At 37.3% G+C, this 23,993-nt stretch overlaps 1 protein-coding gene across 4 annotated transcripts in view; it reads right to left on the bottom strand.

Moving 5' to 3' along the window:
- HMCN1 (hemicentin 1) overlaps positions 1–23,993 on the bottom strand; it is a 524,815-nt gene that overhangs the window by 297,557 nt on the left and 203,265 nt on the right. For all 4 annotated transcript variants that reach the window (XR_010941259.1, XM_067728936.1, XM_067728938.1 and 1 more), the window contains exons 11-12: positions 23,558–23,833; positions 781–922 (exon numbers count right to left, since the gene is read on the bottom strand). Coding sequence is in view for 3 of the 4 variants with exons in the window: in XM_067728936.1 (XP_067585037.1) it covers positions 781–922; positions 23,558–23,833 (418 nt within the window). In the remaining variant the exon portion in view is untranslated. The remainder of the gene's footprint in view (positions 1–780; positions 923–23,557; positions 23,834–23,993) is intronic.

The following is a 23,993-nucleotide window of genomic DNA, read 5'->3' as shown; positions in this document are numbered from 1 at the left end:
TCAGGGTTAGTAAAGGGAAGAAGTGGAATTTGCACCCAGGCAATCTTGCTCTGTGTGAACTTCTAAGCCAAACAGTTCCTCAAAATGAAAACCTGAGAGATGCAATGCCTCCCATCTCAAGTGAGTCTGTGAAGAGACCAGGAATAGAATCTGGCTCATAGCTAAGCCCTTCTCCCCCTGCCAAACCCAGAGTAATGGAAGCCCGATGGCTGGAAACTTCATTGCTTATGCCCCTCGTGTTCAGTACTCTCTTTGAGCATAAGAGGATTCATTTTCTTTTAAAAGCATCCAGCAGAATAAAATACCTCTCAGTGTACGATAGTATGGCAGCAGCAAGCAGGAGTTACGAAGAATGTCTGCATACACTTTAATTAGAGCTACTGTTCTGTCCTTTGTCTCTCCCTCTCTCTTCTGTTAAATCTCAGGACCAAACCTCTAGTAGATGGGTTAAAACTACACATTACTTTACCCACAGAAAGTTTATTATCCCCATTTCAATTATTCAAGGTAAACCAACTGTTACAGTGTTATGTTTGCAAAGCAAAGTATTAGGAAGCACTTAGTCCCAGCTATTGAATTCGAGACTTAAGAACCTCAGACTCTATACATTCATCATTTATTATTTTACTGACATTTCCTGGCCTATTGAGAAAATCTAAAGCTGTGGATTTGGGTCAAATCTCCCTTAACCTTAGGGATTTGGTCAGATTAATACTGTCCAGAACTTTCACCAACTTCTCTCACTCAGTAAAAACAAAGAACATGATACAAACCCAGTACCTGTGTGAACCCACAATAAACATATCATTCATGGTCCAGGTGATCTTTGGTTTGGGATAACCTGTTGCAGAACACATGATGGAGACCTCAGATCCACCTGTAAACGACTGATTCTTGGGCATAACAGTGACTTTGGGCGGTTCTGCAAAGGAAACACACAGAGTGAAATGTCAATGTTAGCAGATTTGCAGGCTTCTCACTGCCACACCTTTACTTTTAAAAAATTATTTGTTTATTTATTTTGCACTTTCAAGACTGTACAAAACTGGGGTCTGCTCCTTCCAGCCCCCCAGAGCTCCTCCTCTCCCTGAAAGACCGATGCAGACTGTGGCTGGGCCCCCAAAGTGTGACTCTGCACCCCACAGGCCCAGGCAGGACCACAGAGGGTCTCATCTCTGGCCATTCAACCCAAGGCCTTGCAGCCCAGCCCAGCCCTGTCAGCCCATCTGGAGCCCCAGGCCTGCTCCTACTCTTGGATCTTGGAGGCATGACAGTGGGCAAGGCTTTGCCTTCAGAGCTTGGTGAGGGTCTGGCACACTCTCCTTTGAGGGGACATCAGGGGCCTGGGTCTGAGGCCAATGACAGAAAGAGGCTTCCACTTTCTGGGGCCTGAATGCAAGGTGGAGAGAAGCAGGACTATGACATAGTATTATTCAGCAGCCAGGGCTGGGGTCCCTCTATCCATTCTCTAGCCAGGTCCTTCCCTCAGCTCCTGACCCACCCATGACCTTAGCTACTGGGCTGGCTGGGCACCAGGACCTGCAGTGGCCCCATTTTTCTGGGGTATCTTGGACATGCGGGAGAAGGTGGTCCTTGGGACTTGGATGTTCCCAAGCTCATGGCAGCTGGTGTCCATGAGCTTGGGAACATCCAGCCACAGGGTGGCTGCTGGTGGGGATGGCATCCAGCACCTTCATCTTGACCATTCCTGAGGTGAAGAGCTTCCCCTTGGGGTTGTAGAAGGAGAAGGTAAAGTATAACACAGAGGTGAGGGGCAACCAGACTCAGATCACCAGGTAGAAGGCTCCTCTCTTGAAAAGCAGCAGGTCCTATTGTCGTTCCACATGCCCTCAGGGTAGAGTCACACTTCAAGGTTCTCTCTGACCATGCCCAAGCCCACATGTGCCATCATGGTCCTGGTACTTTGTTAGTTGATGACAGAAGAAATTTTCACAAATTACAGTATGGGGAATTCATCCTAGTTTATACACGATTTGGCTTGAACTTTATGCTAGTCAGAACAGCCTGTCTATGTACTGTCAAGCATGCATTGCACATGGGCTTTAACCATTAAAGAATGTATTTAAAAAATAAAAATGGAGTAACTGTGGTTCAAACATTCAAAATGGAGCCAGGTGGCCATTGTGGGTGTGGTTTCAGACACGCTCCTGCATCACTGAGAACTTGAATTTTCTGAACTGTATCAAACTCAAGGACACCACCAACTATTCTCAAAACAACATCTGCTAGCAGTTGCCTGCTGCAACCTTATGGTCTCAAGGTCTCCCCTTGTAACTATGCAACCATTCAGTCCCCAAACAATCCTTGCTTAACAAGCACCCTTTCTTCTTGCTGGTTCTAATCCTAATTCTTGACAAACAACTTATGCAACTTTGTGGGTTTTGCCTATATAAGCCTCCCTCATTTTGTGGTCAGGCAGAACACAATTCAAGTGCTTCTTGAATCTGTGTCTCCAGGGCTACAGTCCTCAGTTTGGCTTAAATAAAACTCTTTTCTATTCCTATTATAGATTGTTTACTGATTATTTGCATTGGCAATGAAGATGCCCCAAGGTACACAAGATCAGGCCCATGCATCCTATGAAGAACGGCTCCTGCTTGGCAATCTGCATTCAGGAAGGGCCTCCATGAGACCACTACGCCCAGGATGCTCTGGTGGTTAGAGATGATGACACAGGGGTGGTCTACCTCCAGCTTCTGGTGGCCCTTAATCTCAAAGTGAATGCAGTATATGTACTTGAAGGACTGGATGCGCCAACTGATGATGCTCACATTCTCCACTATCTGGCCACGGTGACACAGCAGGCAGGTGACCACGGCCACGGTGACACAGCAGGCAGGTGACCACGGCCACGGTGACGACGATAAAGCAGTGCATGCAGTACAGGGTGATCTTGGCTTAGAACTTGGCCGTGCAGCTCAGCTGCACAAGCAGCAACAGGAGCAACAGCTGCAGCAGTGTGCAGTCAGCCACGGCCAGAGTTCCATGGCCAAGGCCGCGCTGGGATCGTGTATGTATGGTGGCCCCCTTGGAGCCTCGATGGCACTGGCCTCAGGCTCCCTCCTTGGGCTCTGGCTGGAGAGGAGCTCTTTGGATAACCCCTATCAGAGATCTGGTCCAATCAGTGCAAGAGAGAAACCAAAAGTAATGAAAGCACGGGAGGTAAATTGCTTTTGAGAGTAAAATGAATCTGATCCCAGTGTTGTGTTTCTGCATCTCCGCTGGTTACTATGGGGCCCCTTGCTACTTTGCTCCCACTAGCTGACTACTGGTTTCCATCTGCTCATCTGGAACTTCAATATAAACCTGTTTTCAGGCAAAGTCTCTATACTGGGCCTTTTGCTACTTTCTATCTAGTGAACATAGGTTTGGAGCCAATCTTGTCCTGACTGCTGCCTGTTTTGAGTTGCTCTTTCCCTTTTTATTTGTTCGATTGTAAGTTTGCTGAGGTCGAGACCATGTCTTTCTTATTATTCCATTTCCAATATATTCCACAGTACATAACATCTCTTTCATGTTATGCAGTGACTTGTAAATGAAAGACACTTAAAGCCATTGATGGAATACAGGTCATTCCTAAAATGTAACTTGGCTCTGAGAATTTTTATGCCTGCCGGCCTCTGGAGATCCTGCTATACTGATCATTTGCCTCATGCCCATGGATTCATAAGACCTCAACTTAGAAAATATCCAAGTGCCTACTGCATTCCACTTCTACGGCAGAAAAAAGACTTTTGAAAATGATATATTAAATCAGAAATTTATTGTCAAAAAGAATACAAGAATTCTCTGGGGTAGCTGGGATGCTGATATATCTGGTCTAATCAATTATATGTTTTACATCTATACTACTACAGAGTAAGAATTAATCATCAAAGAAGGTACCATCAAAGAAATATTTAATCACATTTTCTTTCTCTTTAAAGGCTGTTTATTTTTTTATTTTATTGAAGTATAATTTACTCATAATATTATAATAACTTCAGGTGTATAACACAGTGATTAGTTATTTATATAGATTAGGCACCATACAAAATTGTTATAATATTGACTATATTCCCTGTGCTGTACTTTATATACCTGTGACTTATTTATTTTATAACTGGTAGTTTAAACAATTTACTTAGTGTAAATATCCCCCACTCAATCAGCTAGAAATAAATTCATTTCCACAATTTTTGAAATAGATGTCATGAGTATTAACAAAAATAAATTAATTCAATAATGTGCTTTTTGCACAATTATTATGTTCCAGGCTCTGTGCTAACTTACAGGGATACACTAATGAGCCAAACAGACATGGTGTCAGCTTTCCATTCAATTGGGTTTTTACTATAAAGGAAATTGAGAATTCAGTTAGTCAGTTACATCTGGATATATTTATGATGTACCTTTATTATAAGTCAGTCTGCAAACTGTGGTTTGGTTTCACTAAGAGGAATCCCCAAACATTTGAAAGAGATACAAATGATGCTGCTGAACTGGGCAGCTAAAGAATGGAACAAACCAAATTAGTGCCTAATTGCGAGCAGCTTATAATCGCCCTTCTTTTTTCTCCTGTTTACACTGTGGTTTTCAAATAATGTTTGCCTTTGAAGTTAATGTTTAAAGGATTTTTCCAGCCAGTGGACTTGGTTGACAGACTCATTATTCCATGGTTTCTTCTTGGTGAACATAGGGCTAAAGAAACATGTGAGGCCAAGGGCAGACTGGCCAGTAAGTTCAAATTGTGACTGCATCTGGAGTCCATCAATTCTGAAATGCTGGAGTACTACACATGTGGGGATGCTGCAGACAATCTTTAGGGGAAGAGGTGGAAAGAAATGAACAGTTGTTTTTCTTTGGAATTTTTTGAATACCCACATTTATTCCCACCTTCCTAAAATAAAAGGTTTTTCATGTCTACCTCATTTTGACATAGGATTGCTGCAAAGACTCGGCAGCTCTTGGGAATTCTGTCTAAACATGATGCCTTCCAATGCCGTCTGCCAGAATTGGTTTGGCATATCTCCCAGCGAGAATCCCACTGGTAGGCTCTGTAGTTCACATATTAAAGTGAAAATAAATGTCAGTTACCCAAGCCAGGATGTAGAGAGCTAAGAGGTCATTTCTCAAATAATGCCTGGGTATAGGGTGCTGCTCAAGGTCATGAAATAAGTCTGTGTGCAACATACAGATGGGATGACATCATCCCACAGAAGGTGAGAAATTTACCACTGCTCTGGAAAGAATATTTCTCCTGATAATAACATTAGAAAGGACACGAAGAAACACAGGGAAACATAATGGGATTTCAACCAAATAACAGTTGAATAAAGATGATCAGAATGATTCAGGCTTTACCTGATTACGTTAAATAAGGATATAAGAGACCTCACTATAATTATTTCAACTGTTAGATTTCTTTTAATCCCTAGAAAAAAGCTCAACTTGTTTTTAAAAAGTAGTTGTAATGCAGCAAGGACAAGGTATTGAAGAACCATAGTTCAACTCCATCAAAGTCCAGAGTCCAATTTTAGGCTTTAAGGAGAAGTAATCCATTCTCAGTTGGTTTTCAGTCTCATTTCAGCATCACAATCATCACCATTATCATCACCAACACTGACCATCTGCACCACCATCATAAATAACAACTTGCTGTTCATTAGCCAAAGCAATGGGAACATGGCACTCTATTAGGTATTCAGGCATTAATTCATTCTTTATATTTGAACCATAATGAAAGAAAAATATGTGAGTTTTTATAATTCATCACCAATGATTTTAAAATGTTAAACATAAATTAGGATACTAAGAATAAAAAATACTACTTTAAGACTTAGGTGTCTTTACATAGCATTAATGCTAAGGTTGCAAAATGCATTATAAGAGAGCATGAAAACAGCCATTGCTCTGACTACAAAGACCAAGGAAGATAAAAGAGAAATGCAAATCAAAACTACAATGAGATATCATCTCACACCTGTCAGAATGGCCATCATCAAAAAATTTAGAAACAATAAATGCTGGAGAGGGTGTGGAGAAAAGGGAACACTCTTGCACTGTTGGTGGGAATGTAAATTGATACAGCCACTATGGAGAACAGTATGGAGGTTCTTTAAAAAACTACAAATAGAACTACCATGCAACCCAGCAATCCCACTACTGGGCATATACCCTGAGAAAACCAGAATTCAAAAAGAGTCATGTACCAATATGTTCACTGCAGCTCTATTTACAATAGCCAGGAGATGGAAGCAACCTAAGTGTCCATCAACAGATGAATGGATAAAGAAGATGTGGCACATATATACAATGGAATATTACTCAGCCATAAAAAGAAATGAAATTGAGTTATTTGTCGTGAGATGGATGGACCTAGAGTCTGTCATACAGAGTGAAGTGAGTCAGAAACAGAAAAATAAATACCATATGCTAACACATATATATGGAATCTAAGAGAAAAAAAAAAAAGGTCATGAAGAACCTAGGGGTAAGACAGGAATAAAGACACAGACCTACTAGAGAATGGACTTGAGGATACGGGGAGGGGGAAGGGTAAGCTGTGACAATGTGAGAGAGTGGCATGGACATATATACACTACCAAACGTAAAATAGATACCTAGTGGGAAGCAGCCGCATAGCACAGGGAGATCAGCTGGGTGCTTTGTGACCACCTAGAGGGGTGGGATAGGGAGGGTGGGAGGGAGGGAGACGCACGAGGGAAGAGATATGGGAACATATGTATATGTATAGCTGATTCACTTTGTTATAAAGCAGAAACTAACACACCATTGTAAAGCAATTATACTCCAATAAAGATGTTAAAAAAAAAAAAAAATCTCACCTAACTTGAAAATCTCCAACATCACCTTCATACGCAAGACGCATATTTCCTGTTAGTCAGGTCAATTGGGTCTGATTTGTTGCTGCTATGCCTCTGGTAGGAAACTCTCAAAGACAAGACCTAAGGCCTTTTTCTTCAAGGTGATTTAATTCCCATCAACAAATTAATCAGACAATGGTAATGATTTGAATTACTTAAGCAATAATTTAAAATATTTTTCAACACTGGTATATTTACAGTACTTGGGCAAACTTCTTTGGGCTTTCATTCTTTCACAAAACAAACATTCATTGAGTACCTACTGTATTTCTGACACTTTATGACCTCAAAGATCTCACAGAATATTGTATACAAAGACATATTATGTACAATTAGGAACTAAATCTCTTTCTAGTAGTCAGTTCATTGAAATAGAAAGGTGGGCAGAAGTTAATGAGTATCTATGTGCCAAGAATCTAACTCTAGACCCATCACTTATTTTTCTCAATAACTCTATGAAATATTACTGCCATTTTACAGATACAAAAACTAAGGCTCAAAATGGTTAAATAATCCATGGTATCTGGTTTATACTTCAATGGAGATAATAATGGTATCTATACACTAATATGTATAAAATAGATAACTATTAAGAACCTGCTGTATAAAAAAAATAAAATAAAATTCAAAAAAAAATCAAGATGAGTGTTTTTACCTTTGTGTAAAAAAATAATAATAATGGTATCTAACTCATAGGGTCATTGTGGATTAGCTAAACTAATACATAAAACACTTAAAAAATTCCTGACACATAGTAGGCACTATGTAATTTTTGCTATTATATTCCATTATATGGTAAAGTATGACAAAGAATGATAAAGTAAGTATACAGTATTTACAATATATGTGTACAAATGTATTATCTAGACATTTACACATGAAACTTGATCACAATTCTCACACTTGCGTACAGTATTTAGGTTACACATCCTAGTAATAAATAATACTTATTACATATTATTCTATTCTTCTGAAATTTGAGATGTTTCTAGACACTCAAAATGTATAAGAAATTTCAATAAAAATAGATAAATTTAGTTTTACTGATGGAAAAAAAACTCACCAATACCTATGTCACCTGGCACATGTTAAAAAAGAGTTATGATGATGTAATGAACATATGGTTATGATAATATCAATTTCATTCTTAGTGAAGTAATTCTGGTCATTAGGGACTTACTTCATCAATCAGTTTGAAAACTATTTCCTTTTTTGTTGCTAAATTCTCTCTAGTGACCTAGACTAATTAGTGACAGACATCTACCCTTTCCTGACACCACAGAAGACAAATTAATACTTCTCATGTTCATACAGACATAGAAGGAGGAAAGGAGCCTTTGTCTGGCCCTTTGCGTTCCATGTGGCAGCATGTGATTATGGAAGAAATGTCAGCTCTACACTGAATACACTCAAATTTAACCAGGACACCTGTGTTCATCTTCAGCTTCAAAAATCATCCTCATAAAGGAGCAGTCAATGGAATCAACAGAAGATAGTCTGTTTTAAACAGAAGTTTAAGGTCACATCATATACATAAATACCACTACACTTATTCTGATTTTTATTCCTAAGCCTGACCAATACAAGCATTTGGAAATTTAGCGGCCACTGTGCCACCTTAAAAGTGATAAACTGTTCTGGCCGATTTCACAAAGTTTTGCAAAAGTCACCTGACAGAATTCTTAAATTAGGGTGAACTAGTTTAAACACTACTTCAAAAATAATATCTGTATAAATATTTTCACCAGGTAATTATCAGATTTTGTTGTAAAATATGGTTATAAATGTAAGCAGTCATATGCTGTCCTGTGCTATAACAGGAAAATAAAGTACTTATATAATGAAATCTAAAATTGTTGATGTGATTCAAATAAGCCACTGAAGTTAACATGGAAACATGAAAGATAAGGTTGGTGACCCCAGTTTTCCTTATAGTCTGCTATTGTTACTTTGAGGTCCATTCAGCAATTAAGGAGCACACATCCATTGGGTACAATTGTGTTTTTCTCTCTGTGCAAGGCATTATGATTTTTTTTAAAAAAAAGGGCAATAAGTATCACACAGTGCGTGTAATATGATTGGGGAAAAACAACTAGACATATGAAATTGATCATGACTAAGTGCAGACTTGTGTGGTAAAAAATTAAATAAAAGTTCTACAGGATACCAGAAAAAAGCAGCCAACAATTTTCAGAAAGGCGGTGTTTTATGAGAGGGGCTTAGCATTATAAGGAGGATATAGGTAGGGGACATTAAAGTCAAACAACTCTATGAGCTAAGTCACAGAACTAGAATGAGAATGAAGTAGTTTGGAGGCAGTCAGAACGCCCCTGTGACTCAAGTATGAGAAGTGGAGTTGGGGTAAATTATGGAGGGACAGAAGATAACAGGGCAGGGGCTAGAGTTGAAGCACTAGGAAACAGAAATTCACTGAAGGTACAATGAACATATGGAGCTTGACAGAAAACATTCAGTGGCCATCAAAAACTCAATTCTGGAGACAGAAGACAGGATAAGTGTAGTACCTATCCATCTTTTTGAGAAATTTAATACAAAGAAAATTCAAACCTCATATATGACACCAAAAATTATTTACCTGATACTACTCTGACATATAAAATGGAGCATCAGTAATATTTTATTAATATTATTAATATTTATTTATACAAAAGAATTACCTACCAGTTTCTCTACTTTTAATCAATAATTAGAAGTGAAGCCTTAACAGCAAGTATTCAGTTATCCATATTAAGGAAACATGAATGATGGATAAATATATGAATATCTAATTATTTTAAGGTAAACAGTTTTCATGTATTGAAAGGAAACATTTTTATTCCTTTTTGCTTATCCATACATGGTTTTATGTGGATAAAGGGTGAAGATAAAATGTTGAAAGTATTATGAAAGGGTCAGCTCGTGGAGGACTGAGGGGTGTAAATTTTATTCTGGGGTAATTAGGAAACCACAAAAAGGGTTTGACTAGATGGATACAAAGCGATATTTAGGGAAATTTCACCTGATGGTACTACGGAGTAGAGTGGGGCAACAAAATCAGAAGACAGGAAGCCCCTAAAAAGAGGATTTTTATGGATTTAGTTTAGGCATGTGAATCAGGAGGGGGAGGAGGGTGGTGCCAATGGAGATAACAAGAAAGGGAGTGATGTGAGAGGCAGTGAAGAAGTGAACTAACCCATGCATAGGGAAAGTGAGAGGCGCCTCAGCCGAAAAATATCATTACAACTGGGATAATTCCATTTGAACTCTAAATTTCCCATTAGATCATTCACTCTGATCCCTATTAGCATAGCCAATCATCCGCTGATTCCAGCATCAGTGTCACATAGAAAATGTGTCCCATATATGTGTCCATAAATAAAAAGGATGTGGGAAATTCAATTTTGAAAACTGATGCACTGTGTTTGTGTGGCCTGGGGTAAAGAACAGAGAGATAGAGAGAAAGAGAGAGAGAGAAATAAGGCAATGATTCCTGAAAACAGATCTCAAGTACCCTACTTCCTGGTCTAGAGCTTCTGTTACCCCAAAAAGCAAATTAGATTAACAGAGTCAACCATGAAAGGATTTTTATCTCAAAACCTTTTTGTGTTCAAAAGAAATAGGGTTACAAAGTTTTAGAACCTTTTATTTCCCAACTCCAAAAGGATTTGAGCCCAAAAGGAACCTAGTGGAACAATTGATTATCAATTGCTGTTGTTTAAATAGGCATTAAATTACATTCTGGACAAAAAGTATTTCAAGGCTATCAATAGATCTCTGTGATATAAGATTCCCAGGCTTCTAAATGTTCCTAATGATAAACTTTATGTCATGAGGAATTAAGACTCTGATGAGAAGAAAGATACTCCATTAACTAGTTTTTAGTATTAAGTTCCCTTTCTTACTTGAGTTCTTTCCATAAAAGCTAAGTAACGATCCTCATTTTGGAGACTGTTTAAACCTACTTTCAGCCCAACCACCTAATTGACTTATATTTCTGAAAACATATTAGAACTGTTTTACAACTGTTCCCCAAAATATTTTTCATTGCGGATAATATATTCCCTTAAAATGTTGCATGGTCTAACATCAAGCCATGCTACATGAGAAATTGGAAAGTAATTAGTATTTAATTACTGAACCTAGGTTCCATTGAATCCTACAGCCTGAAAATGTATTTTACAGAATCTCTGACCCTTCTAAATATCTGTATTTACTATAGAAAAAGCTAACTTCAAAAGGTTACATAATGACTATTACTGAGCCTGCTGAGAATTGTAATTAGTAGTTGCTGTGTCCTGTTTTAACAGATGTGTACCTACTGATTTACCTCAATAAGCTTATTTAAAACGAATTGGCATTGTTGTAAAATGCATTACTTCAGTTTCTGATTAGGAAGGTAACTCTAGCTAGTTCTGAAGGTAACTAACTTTTAAGTGTGAAGCTTGCATAATGAGAGTAACAAAATTTCACTAAGAGTGATTTACAATGGATAGATGTGCTTGCTCACGTAATTTTTCCTGAATCTTCAATCAGTAGAAATGCCAACAAACACATGAAAGAATGCTCAACATCACTAATCATTAGAGAAATGCAAATCAAAACTACAATGAGATATCATCTCACACCAGTCAGAATGGCCATCATCAAAAAATCTAGAAACAATAAATGCTGGACAGGGTGTGGAGAAAAGGGAACCCTCTTGCACTGCTGGTGGGAATGTGAATTGGTACAGCCACTACGGAGAACAGTATGGAGGTTCCTTAAGAATCTACAAATAAAACTACCATATGACACAGCAATCCCACTACTGGGCATATACCCTGAGAAAACCATAATTCAAAAAGAGTCATGTACCAAAATATTCATTGCAGCTCTATTTACAATAGCCAGGAGATGGAAACAACCTAAGTGTCCATCATCGGTTGAATGGATAAAGAAGATGTGGCACATATATACAATGGAATATTACTCAGCCATAAAATGAAACGAAATTGACCTATTTGTAATGAGGTGGATAGACCTAGAGTCTGTCATACAGAGTGAAGTAAGTCAGAAAGAAAGAGACAAATACCGTATGCTAACACATATATATGGAATTTAAGGAAAAAAAAAAATGTCATGAAGAACCTAGGGGTAAGACAGGAATAAAGACACAGACCTATTAGAGAATGGACTTGAGGATATGGGGAGGGAGAAGAGTAAGGTGTGACAAAGCGAGAGAGAGGCATGGACATATATACACTACCAAACGTAAGGTAGGTAGCTAGTGGGAAGCAGCCGCATAGCACAGGGAGATCAGCTCGGTGCTTTGTGACCGCCTGGGGGGGTGGGATAGGGAGGGTGGGAGGGAGGGAGACACAAGAGGGAAGAGATATGGGAACATATGTATATGTATAACTGATTCACTTTGTTATAAAGCAGACACTAACACACCATTGTAAAGCAATTATACCCCAATAAAGATGTTAAAAAAAAAGAAATGGCAATGGAATATATTTTAATATTTTTAAGTTTTTCCAGGACTACTAGACAGTTTGCATAAGTGGCCAGAGAGTCTTTCCAAACAGCAAAGGAGGAAAACTTAAAACTAACCAATCAGCCAAATGATCAAAACCAATGAAAACAGGTATCAATGGCCTGGGAAAGAGGCAAGGGCCACTGAAATTCCAAAGATATGGAATCAAATGCAACATTTCCAAATGAAATCTCATCAATGAAAATACGAAGACCTGGCTACAACTTTCCCAAAACGGTAGAATTATTCCTGAATGGCAATAATTCAAATGAATTACGATAATGGTTAGTCTACAGGGCAGTAGAAATAAGTCTCCTAAGACTTTGGTTCTTGCTTTTTCTGCCTTTCTTTTTTCTCCAGAAAAACTGGAGCTGTCTCCACTAGCTACATGCCTATTTAAATTCAAATTTAAAATTTCCAAAAATAAGTCAAATCTCCAAACAAGCTCCTTAGGTGCATTAGCCATATTTCAAGTGCTAAGTTGACACACACAGCTAGTAGCTGTTATGTGGGACAGCACAGATACACAACATTTCCATCATTATATAAAGTTTTACTGGACAGTGCTGGACTAGAGAGCAAGAGAGAAGGTCGCTAATTCTTTGACTTACCAGTAAGTGGGTACAGTGGCAATAGAACACACAGGCAAAGACTAAATATTGACAGTTACCTGCTAGATTTGCAAAAAAATTCCACACCCAAATTCCAGTGTGGTTATGAAATTCAGTTAATAAGAGAAAGGCAATAATTTCAGAGACAAACAACGATAAATTTAGGCTACATTCTATTTTAATGACAAAATCTTAATGGCAAATATGCATCAAGATTTCTTTTCTTCAAAATTTACTTTTATTTTTCCAATATAAGATATAAGAATATGTAAATGTATCAAATGTTTGCTGCCTTTATACCCATTTTAAGTAATTCCTAATGTAAAATTATTTACACATTAACATTTTTTCTATTTAATGCTATATGCTTTCTTTCCTTAACAACAAGAAGTCATGAATTCAGGAGCTTCTTTGGATGATTAGCTAAAACAGATTAAGACAATAAATATGGTTGATCAGAGGAAAGAATTTTTAAAGTTTAGTTTTTTCTTACTTAGAAAATCTTGTAAATCAAGTAACTCCAATAAAAGTTTTTTAAAAAGAAAATCTTCAGGTAAATGATGACTAACATTGCCTATTACATTGCCTTTTTTTAGTGGGTCCTCTTTATAACAATTTTCCAAAATCAGAGAATTTCCAAACTAAAGAGGAAGGCCAAAGCTTAGACTTAACATTCTCATTTGACTTGGAGAAAGTATCAAATTACCATTATTACTTCTTGGCATATTAGCAGGATACTATTAAAGCTTTACATATATCTACTTGCATCTCCTGATTCAGAATCAATTATAGCAAGAATATCTTTTGACTATAAAAAGCTGATTATGTTCATTCAGACAACAGAATATTATTCAGTGCTAAAAAGAAATGAGCTATCAAGCCATGAAAAGACATGGAGGAATTTTAGTGAAAGGAGCCAATCTGAAATGGCTAGTTATTGAATGATTCCAAGGATATGACATTTTGGGAAAGGCAAAACTATGGAGATAGTAATAAGATAAGAGGGTTCCAGCGGTTGGGAAGGTGGGAAAAACAGATGAACAGGCAGAGAAGAGAGGATTTTTAAGGCAGTGAAAATACTCCGTATGGTTACTATGATACATGTTATTATACATTTGTCCAAACCCATAGACTGTACAACACCAAAAATGAATTCTAATGTAAACTATGGACTTTGGGTGATTATGATGTGTCAATGCAGGTTCATCACTTGTAACAAATGTACCACTCTGGTGGGAGATGTTGATAATGGGAGAGATTATGCATGTGTTGGGGCAGGGGGCATATGGGAAATCTCTGTACCTTTGTTTTAATTTTGCTGTGAATCTAAAACTGCTCTGAAAAAAACAATAAATATTTTTTAAAATGTGGCCGCACATTTTAGAAAACAGGAATTATTTTTACAAATTATCATGCAACAGGCATAGAATCAAAAGTATATGAAACTGGATCTAACTAGCACTTCTTGAAGGAAAGATTTTTAAATCTGGTAATTAATTTATCTTGCTAGACAAATTCACCTGCTACCTTAGTTATCTTATCAGGGAAGCAACCCACAATGGGATTGGAAGAATATTTAGTCTTGGGAGTCCAGTTTGAGTCACAACCTCCCATCCTTCCAGCTGTCACTTCCTGACTCCCATACTTCCCTTCTCCAAGTTCATCATGGCCTCAACTCCTTTGAACCTTCTTTTTTATTCCAATCCATCAGACCATGCCTTTAACCCTCTCTTCTTTCTTTATCCAGCCTAAACTCCATGGAGCGTCACTACAAACACCTTTTTTTCCCCAATTACCTTGTCTTTTGCTGAACCAACATCACAAAACCACAAACCTATATGATCCTTCTATGTATATTTTGAAAAGGTTACTGAAGACAGCACAGGAAAAAGAAAACCACACCTTCGTGAGGACAAAGATCCCAACTCAGTCAGACCCTCTACTCTGGCAAGCTCACATTTCTGTGCCCTCATTTTTCCATGGCTTTGCACGTGTAGGGTTCTCCATCTAGAAGGACTTTCCTGACTTCTATCTGGCAAATGCTGACTCATATTCCAGTGGATACCTCAGACACCATCTCCTGTGTGAAGCCCTTCTCAACCTCCACTCATTACTGAGACAGTATTCAAGGCTCCTATAGTACCTTGGTTAAGTTCCTATCCCACTGGGTAATAGTTATTTATTTTTTAAATTTAGTTATGTCCTTTTTTTTTTTACTATGGACTTACTGAGGGGAAGGATGCTGTTTTCTTCTCATTTATATCCTCAGCAAGGAGCAGAATGTCTGACATTTAAATTTTTGGTGAATACATGAGTGAACGAACAAATGTATGAACAAATGGACAAACAAGATACCACCTCTGACCTTTTGTAAAAATGTGTTTTAAGTCAAGGCACTTCATACATTTCAGGATTGGTTTCATTATTATGGAAAAAATATATACCTGACATAGTATGATTTAGATAGTGCTGTGGGAAATAGCATCAATGAAGATCTCATCAACGTAACAACTATCTATCAGCTTTGCAGTCTCAATAATCAAATGTTCCTCACATATCCTACTCTTCTGCAGATGCAGCCATAAGTACTCCTATTTTGGATATTAGCTCTAATTCAATTTTTATTCATAATAGTCAAATATCAAAGCTCCTTCCTCATGTATAAAAATAGTAAGCCATTACGTTTTTCCTGTATTACAAATATCTAATCTTCAGAAACAGAATTTGCTTTTTAGCTGCGTCATTAATTTATAAAACAGTAACTCAAAGAAACATTAATTAACATTTCAAGGGAATCTGAATCAAGTCAATTTTTACTACATGTTCTGACACAGGATTTTTCAGACTTGGCAATAGTTCCTTTGCCTAGCTAAGCACTCTGCTTTTCATTCAGTCTTCCCACAGACATTCACGCACACAAAACTAAGTGCCAGATATTATGTCAGGCACTAAAGACCCCAAACTGAAGAAAACTGGGTCCTGCCCTAATGTAGCTTAGTCTAGTCATCTTACATGGTCTCTGTGTGCATATTCCCAGTTCTCTCTTTCCTCTAGGCTGTTCCTTACCAGCTGCTCTATCAGAACTTAGGTCAAAGGATTCACCAAACTTTTTATTTATTTATTTAGATTTAGATTTCCAGCTATTCTTTACCCATGTGCCAGGAACTTGCAGACACTTTGTATCTTTTCTATTTAAAAAAAAAAATTTATTTCAGTACTCTCACTTTCCTATTCATACTCAAGGACCCTTTATTTTTTTTATCTATTTATTTTTTTTGCGGTACGCGGGCCTCTCACTGTTGTGGCCTCTCCCGTTGCGGAGCACAGGCTCCGGACGCGCAGGTTCAGCGGCCATGGCTCGCGGGCCCAGCCGCTCCGCGGCATGTGGGATCCTCCCGGACCGGGGCACGAACCCGTGTCCCCTGCATCGGCAGGCGGACTCTCAACCACTGCGCCACCGGGGAAGCCCAAGGACCCTTTATTTATTTTCTCTTTTTATACTTTCTTCTACCCACCTGTACCTTAGATCTGTTAATAGCATGTGTAGGCATTTCTGTACACTATTGAGAATGATGGAAAGACCTAGTTCAGATCTGGGCTTTGCCACTTGCTGGCTTTGTAACCTAGGGCAAGCCACTAACCCCGCAGATACAAATACACACAATTTGTGAGGGTCAGATGGCATAATGTATGTCACGAATTCTCAAAAGTTTTCAAATGGATAACAGTGGATTGAAGTGCTTCATTTGGATTTGGATAACTTGGTGGATTGAAGTGCTTCATTTGGATAACTCAGTGGATTGAAGTGCTTGCTGATTCCTCGTCTGTTCTATCTCTTCCCAGCAGTCCCTGAACTGTGAAAGTTATCACAGTCCATCATTTAACCTCTCCAACATCTGGACATCTTTCTAGCTCACTTAAATCCATCAGGCTTGGCTTAATACACATTTTCTAATGGTCCATTTTTGCTGGAAATTAAAATGTCCTTGGTGTAAAGCTTCTTTATAACAATTTCTCATATACTTGAAGTATTTATTAGGCCATCTCATCCCTTTTTTTCTTTTTACAATGTAAATAACTCTAATTCTTTACCCTTCCTTATAACTTCTATTTAAAGACATTTTAATAATGTTTCTGTCTTCCAAGCTTTAGAGAAATATGATTCTTTCTATCTACAAATAAAGTGGTCTACGATCTATATACCACATAGATGCCTTGCACGAAAGACAAAAGAATGAAATGCATAATATTTATTTATACATTTTACTGCATGGAATTGAATCGTATTATAACAGAAGCTTGCCCCTAACCATGGAGTCAGCAGAGTACGTTCGTCAGATAAAGTAAGTGAATATTAAACTTTTCTCTTCATAAAGTTTACAGTCAGCCTGGAAAGAAGTAGGAAAGCAAACATTTCTGTAGGAAAACTACACATTTCGTGGATATCACTGCAGGATATACTTGATGTAAAATTTCACTAGAATATTTTCCTTCAAATCTAAAAGCCTCCAACTCACTCCTTATTAGATCCCTAGGATTCCACAGACAACAAAACCCAGTATTTTAACAGAGCATCTTATTCATTTGTGCTGATTCACACTGAGACAGCAAAGAACCAAAGCAGTGAATAAAATTAACTTTTGACAACAAGTAACAATTTAGGAGTTTTAAGTATACGATTTCATCTCATCTAAATGAAATCCACAAAGATGGCACTAGTATCTGAAACAGACATATACATGTCTCAGGTCAACCTCCAAAAATAAAAAGCTTAAATACCAAGACTTCAATGTATTAAAATGTCTAGGAAAATAGATGAGCTAATTAAATTCAATTTTTATTATTCAAACATAGATACAGACTTCTATAAGTCAAAATTTATTCCTGTGAAAATCTTGCAAAGGGGAAAGTTAAGGGGATTTTCATGATTCTCTTACTGGACTATTAGCTATAAGAAAATCTAATGTAATTATCAATTAATATTCTGCATTTCTCCTTTTTCTCTTACCTCACTCAGAAATGATTCAAAACAGATTACTCTGTGATATAATCCTATAAAATTCCAGACCTTTAAGCTTTCAAATATGATTTTTTGTAGTGTCAAAATTTCTCACTTGACACTTTTTGAGAGGCATTATTTCCGAATTTTTCTTAATTATTCCTTATTTTTAATTATCTATTTACTTTAATTATATCTTAATTATTTTAAATATAAAAGCGATAAAGCAAATTTATAGAATATTTAGCAAAGAAAGAAAACATATACCCACACATAATTTGATCTCCCCAATAAAATTAATGTCAGCATTTTTAAAACTTTTAAAGTCTTATTTACACAAAGGTTTAAGATAATTCATTTCTATTGAATACTTTTTTCAAGTACAGAAAAGCATAAGTAAAAAGTCACTTATAGGTCCATTGCCACTAACAATCACATTTTTGTATATATCAGTCTAGTTTTTTTTTCCTCCTAGCAGAACTGTGTGTGGTTTTTATTTGATTGTTATTTTGTTTGCATAGCTGTACTTCTGAGTCTTGTGGTAAACCCTGCTTGAGGTAAGCAGAGTTTTCTGAAAAGTTTCCTGTGTCTAGTTATACCTTGATCTCCACAGTAAGGAATTCTCATAATGAAATAAGCGTATCAACCCATTCACATTCTCCCATGCTCATTAGTGAGACTGACTGAACAACCACAGTTTCTGCAATCAGCATTTCTTTTCAAGGCTCTTCTGATAAATTGATAATGAGCCTATTAGTCACTGAGGGAAATTAGAGTGATGGAAAAAGGCCACTGGGACATTTGCTTCTGCTGCTGCTGGACTCAAAATTCCATGATGCTGCCAAAATTGAAGTCTTTTAAATGTCCATGGTCTTAGTAAGAACTAAAATCCCACAGGAACATCTGAGTGGCTGACTCTAGGTAATGTGACCTGCAAGGGTTTAGGGAAAGGTAATTATCTGATCTCATATGCTTTCCACCTTCTTTTTTTTTTTTTATTGAAGTATAGTTGATTTACAATGTTGTGTTACTTTCTGCTGTACAGCGAAGTGAATCAGTTACACAGATACATATAGCCACTCTTCTTTAGATTCTTTTCCCATATAGGTCATTACAGAGTATTGAGTAGAGTTCCCTGTGCTGTACAGTAGGTCTTTATTAGTTACCTATTTTATATTTAGTAGTGTGTATATGTCAAACCCAATCTCCCAATTTATCGCCCCCCCTTCCCGCCGGTAACCGTTAAGTTTGTTTTCCAAGATAGTAAATAATTCCTCTTCAAATTACAGAACATGTTTAGACCCTAAGAGCCAAAATATGACAGATATCCACTTTAATTACTTTCCAGGCTTGAGCATATCTGAGAAGTTTGACACCAGTCTGATTTTATCACTCTGTTTACAATGTATTGGTTTAGTCTGTATACTGTGGAGTTTTGTCCCTCATAACAGTAATTTGAAATTTCAGCCAGGATGTGTCTAGATCAAGTTTTCCCTTCACTGACCTTGCTTGATTTGCTCACTCAAGACAATTTTTTTTTCCTCCCTAGTGCATTTTTCTTCAGTTATATCTTTGACTATTTCTTTAGTTTCAGTTGTCTTTGCTGTGTACCTATATATGTTATATACCTATAAACCTTACAGTTCCATTCTTTGTTTTTATTTCCACTTAAAAAATCATATTATTCGAGTCTTAGTCCTTTGCCTCAATATTCTGAAAGAACTTCTCAAGTTTATGCAGCACATCCCTGATTTTATTATATGTAGTACAAATTCTGTTCTTCAGTATTTCTGATTCAGACTGAATTATAATATTGCATTTTTAACATCAAATCCCTTTTTAATTCTTCCATTGCACTTGCTATTGTCCTTTCATCTTAGCCAGTTCTTCCTTTATAAATATATACTCCCACTTAAAGGAGGATAGGTCTTTCTGAAAGACTGGTGACACTAAACATTTTTTTTTCCAGTCTTTAGAATAAACTACTACTTTCAAAGCATCAATTTCTTCTAAGTCTTTCCCCGCCTTGTTTTATTCCCCAGTATTTTTTTCTTAGGTCCTATGCTTTATTTTTTCCTGTTCTGCAGCATCTGTTTTGACAGTCTTCTGTTTATTAATCCTCAAATGATGTGGCATCTCCCCAGACTCAGTGTCAGTCAACAAAGTGTTTGAATGGACCTAACTTCATTCTCTATCTACTTCTGTTCTAGTTGAACCCTCTTTGCAGCTCTGTGGCTAAGAATCTGATGTGCATAGCTCCTTACCTGATTCTCACCCAAGATGCCCTTCTGGCTGAGATGGGATGCTCCCCTCTGCTACCATTTGTCTCTAAAATCCCTTCTGACATACCCATCAATGTTTCTCTTGCTTCCAAATATTTTCACTTGGTGAGAAACATATCTCAGGTTCCAATTTTTTACATGGTGCCAGGTTGCCTGTCCACTTCTTGTCCTACTGTTTTCCTAACTAGATGGTTATAGCTATTGATAGGTTTAAGGAGATAGCATGCTGGCTCCCTAAAGAGTAACATTTTCTTTCTGAAGCAAACTATGAAATGAAGGAACAGAGATACATCCTCCCTGCTTTCATGTGAACATAAGAAAAGATGGACCACTGATTGAAATTTTCATTTCATTGAACTTAAAATATAAGTGAAGACTATATACTTATTTATACAAATAAGAATCTTTATAAATAACCTATAAAATTCATCCCCAAATTTTTGCCACTGTATATTGCAACTGGTTTTTAGTATTGTTCAGTTTTGTCTTTTTGAGATCTTTACAGATATTCTACTGTTATTGAGAAGAGGTTGCAGTAGCTAGACATACTATTTTTAACCAGAAAATCCTTGCTAACTACTACCAAAATTTGTAAAATCTGGATGCTTAACTTTTAAAAGTATTCCAGGACTTCCCTGGTGGCACAGTGGTCAAGAATCTGCCTGCCAATGCAGGGGACACGGATTCGAGCCCTGGTCTGGGAAGATCCCACATGCCCCGGAACAACTAAGCCCATGTGCCAGGACTACTGAGCCTGCACTCTAAAGCCTGTGAGCCACAACTACTGAGCCTGTGTGCCACAGCTACTGAAGCCCTCGCGCCTAGAGCCCATGCTCCACAACAAGAGAAGCCACCGCAGGGAGAAGCCCGTGTACTGCAACAACAAGTAGCCCCCGCTCGCTGCAACTAGAGAAAGCCCACGTACAGCAACGAAGCCCCAATGCGGCCAAAAATAAATAAATAAAATAATTTTTTTTAAAGAAGTATTCCAGATAGAAACGGTTTCCAAACAGATCTGTGGAGGCAGAATAACATAAATGAGGTTATAAATTAAGCTACTGATTCCCCTGTAAGCAAGAAAAATATTCTTAAAGTGCATATTCAATCCAAGTAACTATTGTCTCTTTTAAGATTTCTTGAACTATTTTTTATTTTTTAAAACATTTAACTGCATAAAAATGAAATTCATATACAATTTATGATTCAATGTCAATAGTTAGCAAACATATTCGCAGGAATTATAATCCTAGGTACAGCAGTTTATTTCATCAAATATCCACTGCTTTTAAATAATGTATAACCATAAGATAATCAGATGGCTACAGTTAACTAGAATCTCTTATTTTTTATTAAACAGTGCCATCAATTCTAGAACATATTTTTGTTAGATTTTTAAAACAAATTTTTCATCAAAATTGTTCCCTCAAACTCAAGACCAACTAGACAGGCCATAAAATAATGCCTCTAAACAGATTTACACCACTAGAGATTATACAGGCTAGCCAGTAATCATGTAATGACATGTGTTTTTTGTATTTGCATTTTGTACATTATGTAACATCTTACCTCAGAACTTAAATCATTAGATAATAATGAGTCTATTTTACCAGAAAGAAGAGAGTTTAGGGTTTCCTTTAAAAGTATGCATTTCTACATCATAGGATTCATACTTTGGAATAGATTCAAATGCTGTTTTGGAAAAAGTTGTCCCTGAAACCACCTGAGAGGTCTGTTATAAATGCAGATCCCCAGGCCCTGTACCAGGCCTGTGAAATCAGAATCTCTGGGTGTGGGGTTAGAATTTCTGCTTTTTCAAAAGTTCCTTGGATAATTCTTTATTCATGAAAGTCTGAGAATCACTACTCAAATTGACTAAACAATACTAAAGGATTAAAAGTTAATCTGGGGAAACAAGGAAGGCTCTGATTTTATTTTACAATCCCATTCTAAGGGACTCCAGGGAAAGAACCAAGGTCACATTTCAGAAATCCATGAGCATTTATCCTATCTGAAACAATCAGTTTGGTAAAAATACTTCCAAAACTCTAGTAACTCAAGTTACTACTTGTATTGACTCAAATGATGTAGGTAGTTTACCACGTAGAAATGCATGAATCATTTACAAAAGTAATGTTCCCCCAGAGGTTTCAGCAGATCAACTAACAAAAGACACACAGCCATACAGTCGGATTGCAGAATATATCTCAACTACCAGCGAGAAAACCAGAATCAGATGTCAACCATTTTATTAAGTCTCATGGCAGTTTCACTTTTTTGCCATTAATAACATTCCAAGAGCTAGCCTCCAAAACTCAGTGGTCACTCTCTTAGATCACCATGTTAAAAAACCATCTGACAGTGTTACTTGAGGCATGTTATAAAGTTGTTGCGAGTAGCACAACCAAGGAGCCAGACCCGATTCCAAAGCAATCAGTCTCCCACATCAAGGATTTGAAATGAAATATTCTGCTAAGGCAGCAACCGAATCTTCCAGCTAAACTGTGTAAAACTGCCAAGAGTAAGTTGCTCATTACATTAAGACTCTAGAGACATTTAGAAGCCAATTATGATTCTACTGAAAGAGATACTTAGGAATAGTTTCTGATCTTCATTTGATGGTAGCGAGTAGACCACATTGTTAATGCACTTGTTTTCAGCTATCTGAAACTATCATTTAGTCTATATAGACAATTCAAGTTTGGCTTACCATTAGCTTACCTGCAGTAAGTACCGTGTGTGCGTGTGTGCGTGTGTGTGTGTGTGTGTGTGTGTGTGTGTGTGTCTAACATAAATAAGGTAAAAACAGCTCTGCTAGTTTCAATAAAATTTCACCTAGATGAGAAACATCTTAAAACTGAATTAAACCATAAAAGTAAATTAAATATGCAAATAATGCACTCACATTGGGAAAAAAAGTTTTTTATCAATTATTAACAATTAGTTTTTTTTTAAAGTTCACAGGATAAATGAGAGAATTTAAAACCATTAAATCATCCAGAGACAATTTCTATTTCTATTTGCTTAAAATAAAGGTCTTCAACTACTAGGATTAGTTGTGTTTGTTTTAAAGTCACCTATTTGTTAGTGATGTTTTAGTTTCCAGTTTAGTCAGCTTCAGACCCTCAAGGTCCACAAGCATTCTATCTTTCAAAACTGTAACTGTTTGCGTAGATACCCTCAGACAGACAACTTAAGGGAAGAGAGATCAAAGAAGGAAGACAGAAAGACGCCACAATTCAGAAGTTACCATAAGCACACAGTACCTTGCACTGTGAGGAAAACCGATGCAGCCGATAATCCTCCTTCACTGGAAACCACACAGTGATATTCTCCGGCATCGCTGAATTTCACACTCCTCAGCTCCAGGGAAAGGTTGGCCAAGATCCTCATTCCTGCTGGATCTGCCAGCCTGACATCTCTGTCATTCCTCCGCCAGGTTAGATTGTAATCCACCGCACTGATGACAAGACAGGTCAAAAGTGTTCTTTCTCCAGGAGCGACTGTAACATTATTAGGCACTTGGATGACTGGCGGGGGCTCTGTGTGAAATGAAAAGATCCAAATTGAAAGACCCAGAAGTCATTTTGCTCACTCATAGAGGCGGTTTAAAAATTTAATGAGCATGTGTTGAATATCTAGTAGGAAAGATGCAGTACAACGGAACGTATTCATTAATACGTATGTCTGTCATTCCAAGAA

Source organism: Pseudorca crassidens, chromosome 2 (assembly GCF_039906515.1).
Source record: "Pseudorca crassidens isolate mPseCra1 chromosome 2, mPseCra1.hap1, whole genome shotgun sequence".
NCBI classification, from domain to species: domain Eukaryota; kingdom Metazoa; phylum Chordata; class Mammalia; order Artiodactyla; family Delphinidae; genus Pseudorca; species Pseudorca crassidens.
This window is presented reverse-complemented; position numbering and strand designations above follow the sequence as displayed.